Source organism: Moschus berezovskii, chromosome 9, assembly GCF_049115385.1.
Source record: "Moschus berezovskii isolate FMDL1 chromosome 9, NW_MosBer_1.0, whole genome shotgun sequence".
NCBI lineage: Eukaryota > Metazoa > Chordata > Mammalia > Artiodactyla > Moschidae > Moschus > Moschus berezovskii.
Window position 1 is genome coordinate 56,103,925 of NC_142468.1, and position 12,441 is coordinate 56,116,365.

The 12,441-nt window shown below is 34.1% G+C and overlaps 1 protein-coding gene across 1 annotated transcript in view; it reads right to left on the minus strand.

Annotated features, from left to right (window-relative positions):
* VPS13C (vacuolar protein sorting 13 homolog C) overlaps positions 1-12,441 on the minus strand; it is a 181,163-nt gene that overhangs the window by 132,258 nt on the left and 36,464 nt on the right. Inside the window, exons 8-14 of the mRNA XM_055437136.2 lie at positions 10,748-10,807; positions 9,603-9,683; positions 8,660-8,717; positions 5,461-5,588; positions 4,054-4,160; positions 3,338-3,509; positions 2,142-2,204 (exon numbers count right to left, since the gene is read on the minus strand). Coding sequence (XP_055293111.2) covers positions 2,142-2,204; positions 3,338-3,509; positions 4,054-4,160; positions 5,461-5,588; positions 8,660-8,717; positions 9,603-9,683; positions 10,748-10,807 — 669 coding nt within the window. The remainder of the gene's footprint in view (positions 1-2,141; positions 2,205-3,337; positions 3,510-4,053; positions 4,161-5,460; positions 5,589-8,659; positions 8,718-9,602; positions 9,684-10,747; positions 10,808-12,441) is intronic.

Sequence of the window (12,441 nt, forward strand, 5' to 3'; positions counted from 1 at the left end):
GGCTGAAACATCCCAAATTTGATAAATCCTCAGTCCTCATTTCAGTTGACCAATGAGATGCATCTGTCACAGCTGATCACTCCCTGTTCCCTGACATCCTTTCTTCACTTGACTTTGAGGTTATTACAGTCATAGAGCTTTCAGCCCACCTCTCTGGCAACTCCTCCATGGTAGCCAAGGCTCTCACTTCTCTGACCTATAAACAATACAAAGACTTTGGGTCTTTGGACTCCAGGTACTCTAACTCAGGTGATCTCATCCAGTGCCATGGCTTTTTAAATAACATCTATGTGCTGACCCCTTCTAAATGTGTACATATATCCAGCACAGACCTCTCTTCCAAACTCCACATTCACGCATCCAACTGCACACTCCCTATCTCCAAGTTAATGTATGATAGCTTAAACTATCAGTCCCAGAAAGAAATCCTGATCTTCTCCCATCTCACCCAAGCATGTTCCATCCAGTCTTCCCCATCCCATTTCACAGCAACTCCATCCTTCCCAACTGCTCCAAGCCAAAATCCCTATAGTCACTTCCAACTTCTCTTTCATAAAACCCATATCTAATTAGATGAGAAATACTGGCTCTATCTTCAAAATATTTCCAGAGTTTGAACCTTTCTCATCATCTCCACTGCCACTATTCTCAGCCAAACTTCTATTATCTCTCACCTCAAATATTTCAATAGCATCCTAATTGTCCTCCCTGTTTTCATCCTTGCTGTCCCTCTTCGGGCTTTTGTTTCAAAGGAGCAGTCAGAGTAAGTTTAAAAACCTACAGTGGACTGTATCATTCTGTTCTCAAAATGGCTCCTCAATTCAGAATATAAGCCCAAATCCACACAACTGCTTAAAACACTTTACACAACCTGACATCCGCCCCGATACTGACAAGCACCTCTCCCACTCCTCCACCACCTTACTTCTCTGACCTCATTAACCACAGCCACCAGTGTCTCCTCTTTCACCGCTCTCCTTAGTTCCCTGAATGAGTCATATGTGCTCCTAGCCAAAACCTTTCAGCTTGCTCTACTTCTGCCTGGTATACTTTTCCTCAGTTATCTTTCTGGTTGATGCCCTCATGTTCCTCAGCAGCTGAAATGCACCTTAGAAGAGCCAAACTCATTGGAAAAGCCCCTGATGCTGGGAAAGATCGAAGGCAGGAGGAGAAGGCAGTGACAGAGGGTGAGATGGCTGGATGGCATCACCAATGAAAATCAGACATGGAATGGGCTAACTCTGGGAGGTGGTGAGGGGAAGGGAGCCCTGGTATGCTGCAGTACCTGGGGTCGCAAAGAGTCAAACGTGACTGCGCGCCTGAACAACAACAAAGCCGATGAACAGTGCTGTGACAGTTTCAGGTGAACAGCAACGGACTCAGCGATACATACATATGTATACATTCTCCCCCAAACTTCCCTGGCATCCAGGCTGCTACATAACATTGAGCAGAATTCCATCTGCTATACAGTAGGTCCTTATTGGTGATCCATTTTTAAATACAGCACTGTGCACATGTTCATCACAATCTCCCTATCTCTTAATTACCAAAAAAGTTATGTTACAGAATAATAGAAATGAGGAGAAGTTACCAAGTAAGGTACGTCAGTAATTATTACTACAAAGAGACTGTAAATACTGAAAATATTACAAAGAGACTGAATCTAATTTTAGAAAAAAAGAAAAGGAAGGAAGGAAGAGAAGAAGAGAGAAGGAGGGAAAAAAGAAGACGGGTGAAGGAAGAGAAGGAAGAGGAAATAAAGGGAAAGAAATAGGGGCTACAAAGCCTAAGTAACTAGGTACATATGCATGAGAGAAAAACTAGAAGCCTACATATCAAAATGTTAACACCTGCATACTGTGTTGCTAGGACGTTTGACTTTTACTTACTTTCTTTTGGGGAATTAGCAAAAATTTTGTTATAAAATTAGAAATTTTTCCCCTTCATACTACTGAGGTTTTTTTTCCCCCAATACTCCAATTTTATTTTTTTCCTGAGACTGAGCCATGAAAACTCAACCTTTATTCTCATTTAAGTAAATCTAAACAACTCTCTGTGCAACTTAAATTCTTGATTCCAGTTTAAAGGAGTAGTATAAACCCATTTAAAATATAAAATCAGCTAATAAAAATGATTACCTCAACTTGTGCTTGTTGCCTTGCTAAAATTATGTTAAAAACATCGAGTATCTTCTCCAAGTCCTATAAAACAAAGGGACACTTGTAAACAAAGAAAATGGTCATTAAACAAATTTTTTTCATCTATATTTCTAGGCTTATTCCAGTCCATGAACAAACAGTATTTGTGATCTAACAAAAGTGTAAGTATAAATGTGAACAGATATTTGGCTTTTACATTTTGCAATGAGAACAGTTTTGCAAAAAAGTAAATCCTCGTTAAATATGAAAGTAAGAATTTTAATGAAACCACAACAATACAGAGACAGCCATACATACAAATGGAAACAAAAATATTTAAGAAGGGGACCTGTTTTACATATTAGCCTTATGGTTGTTACTTTGGACTCCGTCTTCTCTATGTTTTTACAATCATTATACTAAAGGCACCTTAATAAAATACAAAATTTAAGAATGTAAAATTTTTCAAATCAAGTATGCTAAAGTAGAAACTGACTTGGGGAATTTATGTAAGGGGAATCTAATATGTACTGGGTGACCTGTTTGTCAGATGTTCTATCTGTTATTTCATGCAATTCCCACAACAGTATAAGATACATACTATCTCCCTTTTATACATGAGAATAACAGATCTAAGATGTTGAGAAAATTGACGCTTTTTCTAATATGTAATACTAGTGTTGTCATATATTTCAGAACAACAATTAATTCTTTACACTATGAATATGTGGCAAAATTAGTGATATAATCAAGACCAGATGATATTCAGCAAAGTATATATTTAGTACAGTGTTTTTCTCTATTTCAAAAGAGGGTAACTAAGACTCCTATCTTAAGGAATAAGAACTATTTTTTTACAAATACTTTGAAGTCTTTTAAAAAAAAGCCACTAACAAAACAAACAATACATATTAAGCTAATAATAATTACATATTTAAACAGCTCTGATACTGATTTTCTAAATATTATTATTATAAAAATTAAACACATTTCTCCAAATAGTTTATAGTAGGCTGATATTAGGAAGGTACCTTTAAAGGGAAAGAACAGGTAAAAACACTGCATTTTCCATACAGTACTCGCAAAAAGAACTCAGTATTGTTCCTCCTAAAATTGTCTTTCAATTTATATCTAGAAAAATTAATACTTAAGGATGATTTAACAAATAACAGCTTCCCAATACATGCAAGATATACCTGAATTTGTTTCTGTATTTCTTCTGGGACTTTAGTCTGGATTAGCTTATTTTTATAGGCACTTTTATAACTCTTGAGCAATTGCCTGTGTTTTTTTATGTTACTCCATGACCACATTCGTGTATACCTTCTTATATGAACTTCAAGAACAGAATCAATTGCGTATTTCCACCTGCAAATCAAATTTTGTTAATGCACATTGGAATACGAAGGTTTAAAAGAGCAGGAAAATAGCATTGACATTTTACAGCTACACTGTTACTTTTTTTGTTCTTATTAACTGTATTCTTACAAAGGTTCAGCCATAACATTTCAGTTCCCCAATACTTCAATTCTCTGACCTAAATACATTATGAAACAAGCAAACCATTAGGAAGAGGATATGTCAAAGCAAAATAATAAAGACACAAAATGACATGCTGTGTGAAATTAATAGTATCCCAATATATTTGTGACACTGAGTTCACAAGCATGACTGAAGGGCAACATGATCAAAAAAATGTTGAAAATCTTGAATGCTAAGAATTTAATCTAGGAGCAAGAGTACAAGAGAATGTGTTTATTAAAAAAAAGTAACAAGGACATAATATAAAAGATATCCCTCCAATGTCTATTAAAAAAAAAGTGGCTTCATTACATGTCTTTAAAGGTCTGTTAGCTCTGAGAGTTCCTAATCATATGATTACATAAAATATTTTTTAAAAATTCTAACTTACCATTGTCGACCATTGGTATGAAGTGGTAAATAAGGCTTATATTTTCTGTAAGGAGCATTTCTAACCATGTAATCCACTGACTCCAAAAGGTCAATCATACTTAAGTACTATTAAAACAAAAACCAAGTTACATCTGTTACATCACAACATGGATAAACATCAAATTTTATTATATTTTCTGCCTAGTGAGACTTCAAATTATCTGAACGATGAATACCATAGTTGCTTGGTAATTCAATAATACATTTCATCAAATTTAAGAAACCACAATTTGAAAGGTAATATTAAGCACTGCCGATTAAACGTCATACCACCAATAATAATATACATCCTATTTTCAAATATATTAAAGTGTGAAATAAATGTAAATCTTAGAACCAATGAAATACGGTATCTGCAACTACTGACATGAAACCCGCTTAGTGCTAAAACTAAACATATTTTCCTCTGGACCATCATTTCAAGCAGTGGCAACCTATAAGCTAAGTTTCCAAATTGCTCCAGGAAATTACTGTATAACTAAAGCAAGATAAAATTATTTAACCACCAATACAAAACAGCTCAAATGGAGGAAAACACACATATACCCACACAAGAAGATAGAGAAAGGAGAGGTCTAACCTAAGAGTTACCAGTACTTAACACGTGGATAGCATGAACCTAAATGTATTTGTAAGTGTAAAACATACCCCAAATTTTGAAGACTTAGGAAAAAATAAATGGATATAAAATATTGTAACAATTTTTAATTACATGTTGAAATGATAATATTTTGGGTACGTTAAGTTAAATAAAATATTATTAATTTTAGTAGTTAATTTCCTCTTTTCTTACCTTGCTAATGTATTTACTAGAAAATTTAAATTACACATATGACTTGCATTATACGTGTACTGGACTGCACTGGGCTAAAAGTAAGATTAACTATAAACCCCTCATCCTCCTTTCACTTCCAGTTCTCCAGATTAGTTACCGAAACTCCTTAGGCATATAACCAGACTTGAGAAACAAGCAAAGGAAAAAAAACTGCCAACACAGTTGTTCTAAAAATTAAGTAAACAATATTTAATGTAAGAGTGTCTGCTATTAAAATCTGAGGAAGGAAAATAAAACCATTAAAGCCTTCCATCAAGCACTGGGAATTAAATGGAATCATGTCATACACTATAATTTGGTAGGATTCTCCACCAATAAGGTAAAAATCAGAAAACATGAAAGAAAACTATTTCTTATATTTGGTATTTACTGTCTTTTAAAAATATACATATAATCTATTTTTAGGAGTCAAAACTCTACAATAACAAACCAAAAGAACCACCAGAGCAGTGAAGAAGGAATAGTCACAGAGGACAAAAGCTGTTGAGATTCAAGGCTGGTCAAAGCTGTAAGTATTTAAATGAATCTTACCTGAGGTTTGGTCAGTTCAATAGCAATATTTTGTACTTCTATGTTCCAATCAAGTTTAGGTGTTTTGAGCTCTGTTTCTGCATAAGGATTCATGTAGAGTTTTGCAGAGGCTGATATTGGCTGGAAAACTTACACAACATGGGAAGACATAAGATGTGTTTATATGCCCTTACCTATGAACAACTGTAAATAATTATGAGAACACTGTTATCCTGAAAGTAAAAAAAAATGATCAAAAATAATTTTTAAAAATGTTAAAAAAAAGAAAATCACCACCAAAAACTATTTAAGCATCTATTTATCTACATAATAAGAATTCCCAAACTCAATGGTAAAAGTGGAATCTCCAAGGAAGAAGATGGTGTTCTATGCTTCTAAGTAAGAAATGCACAAAATATACACAGTCTAATCTTGATTATTTAAAGTCTGTGTAAAACTATGTTTCTCTTCCTTGCTGCAAGATATTTAATGATTTTATTATTAATTAAAAATACTAATACAAGGGTATGGATAAATTCAGAGATTGAGACTGACACATATACTCATTACTATACTATATAAAACAGATAACTAATAAGGACCTACTGTATAGCACAGGGAACTCTGCTCAATACTCTGTAATGGTTTATATGGGAAAAGAATCTAAAAAACGTGGTAATATATATATATAACTGATTCACTTTGCTGTATACATGAAACTAACAAAACATTGTAAATCAACTATACTCCGATAAAAATTTTTAAAAAATAATCATTATTGCCTGATATGGCCCCACAAAAAATACCAATACAAGACAGGAAACAAAACTTGATTAATTTTCATCTTATTTAATCATAGCTAGAATTTAGGAACAGAATCATGAATAAAATTCATATTACCCAGAAAAAAATTGCCTACTACTTTATAATTTTCAAAATGATTATTACATATATAGTTTTAGACTCAAAAGACGACAATATTCTTGAAGTTAAGAAGTAGTATAAAAACGAGTATAAGGGAATATGACAGAGCAAAGTAATGTAATAAATTATAATTTTGAACAGTATTAAAACTATATAAATTGTGATATCTTATAGTATTTATAATATGCATAAGACTATATAAAAATTTTTAACTTATTTAGAGGTTATTTGTAATTGAAACATGCCCAAGAATAAAGCTGCAGGTTTTTCTGAACAAGTTCTATCATGAATGAAACTAAATGCTCTCACAAACTAACAGCATCTGAAAGAAAGCTTTGCCATCATTAAATAGACATGCTTGGGGACATAAAGAGAAAGTGCCAACTCTCCATTTTAAGGCAGTTAGCTATAAAAGAATAAAAATAAAACAATAGTGACCCAGGGGAGTATGGTATATAGAAGAACATGGGCATAAAAACTGAGAAGAAACATAAAGAGGTACACTAAATGTATACAAAAGAATAGCAGAGAAAATGAAAGGGATAAATAATATACAGGCAGCTTTGTTAGAGATCTACTTAAAAATAAACAAAGGTGAGGCTGCCAAGAAACAGAAAAGATCTCTGGAGAAATTCAAATCAAAACAACAGTGAGTTTACTCTCCATATCTGTCAGAATGACTACCATCAAAAAGTTTACAAATAACAAACGTTGGGAGAGAATGTGAAGAAAAGGGAATCCTTGTGCATTGTCAATGGGAAATGTAAACTGGTGCAGTCACTATTGAAAATAGTACTGAGGTTCCTTAAAAAACTAAAAATAGAACTACCGTATGACCCAGCAATTCCACTTCTGGGTATATATATCCTGAAAAAATAAAAACACTAATTTGAAAAGACACATGCACCCCAATGTTCACAGCAGCACTATTTACAACAGCCAAGACATTCCAGCTACCCAAATGCCCATCAAGAGAGGAATAGATTAAAATATGGTACGTATATACAATGGAATATTACTCAGCCATAAAAAAGAATGAAATACTGCCATATGTAGCAATATGGATGAACTTCGAATATTATGCTTAGTGAAATAAGACAAAGACAAATATTATACTTTGGCCACCTCATGCAACGAGTTGACTCACTGGAAAAAGACTCTGATGCTGGGAAAGGTTGGGGGCAGGAGGAGAAGGGGACGACGGAGAATGAGATGGCTGGATGGCATCACCGACTCTATGGACATGAGTTTGAGTGTACTCCGGGAGTTGGTGATGGACAGGGAGGCCTGGCGTGCTGTGATTCATGGGGTCGCGGAGAGTCGGACACGACTGAGCAACTGAACTGAACTTATAAAAGGAATCTAAAATATAACACAAATGACTGAATATGCAAAACAGACACAGACTCACAGATGTAGAAAATAAAATTGTGGCTACCAAAGAGGAGAAGGGACAAATTAGGGTATGTGATTAACAGGTACAATCCACAACACATAAAACAGATAAGCAATAAGGATTTACTGGATAGCACAGGGAATTAGACCCAATATCTTATAAAAATCCATAATGGAATATAATCTGTAAAAACACATTATCTGTACTTTGTATACCTGAAACTAACATAATACTATAAATCAACTATGTGCATACATGCATGCATGCTCAGTCATGTCAACTCTTTGCAATCCCATGGACTGTACCCCACCAGATTCCTCTGTCCATGGAATTTCCCAGGCAAGAACACTGGAGAGGGTTGCCATTTCCTGCTCCAAGGGATCTTCCTGATCCAGGGATCGAACCTGCAACTCCTACATCTCTTGCATTGGGAGGCAGATTTTTTACCACTGTGCCACCTGGGAGGCTACAATCATCTATACTTCATTTTTTAAAAATCTCTGGAGTAGTTTGTCTTAACACTACAATACTGACATGTTCAAGGTAACCTGAATATCAAGACCTCAGAGATTTCTTTATTAAACAAAGAAAAGAAAAGAAAATCTAATTCCTAAAACAAAGTAGACATAACATGATAGGGAAAAGAACATGGAGGTCAAGGGGGTTGGCTGTTGGGAGTGAACTACCACAGTGCCCTTCTCTCTCACTCTCCAGTGGTGTAAGTGTTACAATCTATTTCCAAATACTAAAACATATGCCGAATATGCTGTGTCATGACACTAACATATAAAATTAAAACTTTCTCTTTGTCAAAATAACATTCTCAGAAAAAGTATATTAAAATAAAGTATTTAATTCCATGTTTCCTATAACATACATTAAACTTTTACCATTACTTACTGTATTGATGGTTTGGGGGTATATTGTTACTTGTAAGAATTTCACTCTTCAGCTGATCCTAAATAAAAAATTTGAATGATATGAGAATGAAAAAGAAAATGCATACATTCTCAGCACCCCTGACACACACACACACACATAAAATATGGTTCCAAATCAATATCTTTATTTCCAACTTTGTAATTATTAGTCCATAAGAAAAACACACTGAGCACTATTTACAGATATATTTCTTTAAATATTACTTCAGTAGATAATTTTTATAAATTCTAAGTACCTAGAAACAACATAAGACTGTTCCACTCTGACTTAAAATGTATATAACGTGTACACACACACGTTCATAAATTAGGATCTCAATCACTTTCCAGACAAAGGCAAATTAACCATTACAGAATCTTTCTGAGAAATAAAAGACAGAATCTTGGAATTAATTTAGTTCAGAAAATTCAACTGTTCTTCTAAGTAAATAAACATGACTAAGACTGCTTAGCTTTAAGACATGACTTAGCATGCTTAGTTTTGAATCAATCATTCACTATGATGCATCACTGTAAATGCTTAAAACATATGCTACGGATGCATTTTTTAAAATCTAATAGGTATCTTCTTTCTTTACAATCCTCTTCAAGTACTCATCTCATATGAAACTTCACAATGCAACCAGAATGCTATTAAAATGAGTGTGAAAAACCATAAATCCAGTTTTAATTTGATAGTATAGGTTCTCGTCTTACTCACTGTCAAGTGAAAGATGTCACAAAGACCTTCAAAAACAAAAGTGCTATTTTTAAGACAGAGTCCATTCCAAAAACTGTGTTGCACACTTCTGACTTAGTTACAACTTAAGCAAAAGACCAGTATCTTGTCCTCATTAGAGACCTCGTATGTAAAATGAATCTCAGGAGTACAGTCAGCTATTCAGGGGACAAACGGAAATTACCAAGATCTGTTCCCTTGATCCCTGGTAAGACATGATGCAGTTAACATTCCAGTAGGCACTGAGACTATCAAGTCGTACCAGCTGTAAAAGAAAAAGTGGAAAAGATCAGGCAACTAACAAATTGAAGTTATGTATCAATGTTACAAGAACATTCTCATGCTCACTATACCAATACCAAAATCATCCAATTGTCATTGTGAACTTTTAAAGGGAAGAAGATAATGCAAAAGTGGAGGAAAACGTATATATGTTATTCAGAGACTTTATTATTAATCTGGGCTTCCTTAGTGGCTCAAATGGTAAAAAAAAAATCTGCCTGCAACCCAGGAGACCTAGGTTCAATTTGAGGGTCAGGAAGATCTCCTGGAGAAGGAAATGGCTATCCACTCCATTATTCTTGCCTGGACAATTCCATGGACAGAGGAGCCTGGCGGACTACAGTCCATACGGTCCACAGATTCAGACATGACTAAGCGACTAACACTTATTAATCCAGCATTTGCTGAATTGTGCTTGCAGGAACACTGTTCCCAAGGGGATTTACTCATTCAACGATCAAATATTTATTGAGAATTTAGTATTTAACAGACTCTGTAAGTATTTCAATGAATAAGAAAGACATGATTCCTCCAATGAATACAAATGGTTGTTTCAAAGGAAGGGTGAAGGGAAGAGGATTCTATGATCAACAAAGGTGGAGAAAGGTACATACAAAATATCCCTTTGGAAGATTCGAAGTGTTTATTAGCATATTTAAAGTATTGTGAAATCCTGGAGTTTAAAACAAAATAAAATACATCTGTCTAACTATAAACAGCTTTCTGTTTTAGTCAGTAATCTTACTTGACCAGAGAATATTTTTTCAACAAATCTAATATTATCTAAATTATCTAATGCCCCATCAAATACAATTTGGGAAATACTAATTTTATCCAGTTTCTTTATATTCAAGGTGAAGAATCTAAACCTCAGAATAGGTAAGTGATTTTAAAAGGTAACATAGTAAGTAGCTGAGCCAAAACTAAACCCTAAACTTTCAACTCCCATTCCAATGGTATATTCTGCTCTGTCAAGGTTTCTTGAAGAAAATACATTAAATGTTTGTACTTAGGAATATAACTAGATTAAAAAGTCTAGTCTAATACCTTGTATATAATTTTTTCTGCTTCATTTAATATGCACGGTGTCCAGTGTTTGTTTGCAGTCTAAAACAAAACAAAACAAAAAGAATAACTGTGAAATGAAGTATATGTATCACAAAACAGTGCTCTAATAACCATAACAAAATAACTTAGAAATAACAAGACATCTAGTTAACACCAGCTAATGTGAGTTACTTGTTTTTCACATACATATATTACAAAATCAAAGGAACAGTGAAAAAGAGAATTGAGGAGGTTCTAATTTAATTGAGTTCATTCATCCAGAAAATAATTTACTGAGCTATTTTGTGTCTGAGAGTGGGTATGAACAACAAAAAAAAAAGAGCTAGCTAGGCAGTAGTTAGATGTGGCTGAGTGGAGTGAAAGGAGGTTAAGGAGAGGCTTTTTAATTTTAATATAAAGGAGAGACTTAAATGTGCTTAAATGGTTAGAAGACAGAGGTGGGCAGGGAAAAAGAGTTGAAGATTTAGGAAAGAAAAGGAAATTGACAGAAATAAGGAAGAAAGGACAAAAGGTAGAAGAGAATAGAAGAGAAGGAGAGAAAGTCGGGAAAAGGCTCCTAAGGACATGGGAGAGGATGGGATCCAGTCAGAGGTGGGGAGATTATCTAAGATTTAAGAGTTAGTTTGCATTTGAAAAGATGGAAAAAAGGAAAGATACAGATACAGAAAAAGGTGAGTCTGCTATTATTGTTGTTACAATAGTCAATGGAGTAGTTGAAGCAGAAATTGAGCCAATGTGCCAAATACTTTATTCAAACTATTTAATTAAATCATCACAAAAACACTAAAATACAGGTACTATTGTATCAATGAATGGAGGTTGGATAGAAGGAAACCAACATGGTAACCAGAACAGTAAGGTGTCACAGGTGCTTTGATAAAATATAAAGAGGAGTATTAAAAAAAAAAAAAGGAATAGTAAATTCTAAGAGTGAAGTTAAAAAAGAGAGAGAGAGAGAGAAACAGTCATATCTCAAGGAAATATTAAAACCTGAATAGAATCACCAGGCAGTTTAAGGGAAAAGAGTAACACAGGCAAAGAAAACCATATGAAAAATCTGAGGAAAGATACAGAGGATCAAACAAGAGTACACACTAGGGAAACGACTATACATCATCCTTATGCCCCAGTACTCCTGTTACCAGTCAATGCAAAGTAAGTCACATGACTATTTTGTGTTTTTCATTCGGTCTGCTAGAAGCTCAATATTAAATACTGACCTTTCTTATGAGTAATATTGTTAGTGTCATTTTTCTGGAACGGTTATGCCTCTACCTTCCAGAACACAGATTCTGGTTCTTCAAAAGTATGACAGTATTATTTCTTTTTTATTGAAAGCTACTTCAAATTTATTTTGGAGACAAGCAGAGGATAAATAGTGCATTGAACACTAGATTCCTTGACTCCCTTTCTTTTGTTTCTCCAATACCTGTTAATTTTTTTTCCTTTGATCTTCAACTGATGTATATCTCTACTTCTCTGTATGCATGTATCATTCTTAAGGAATCCATGGAACAAAGACCTTTTTCTGTTTAATAGACTACTTCTCTTTCCTTTTTCCTTCGTCTTCTTTCCCTCCTAAGGCCCTCTTCACATAACTAATCAAAAGGCAAAAATATACCCAATGTGATTTACTGCTCACTGTCCTTAACTTTAAAACATGTTTCCTACCA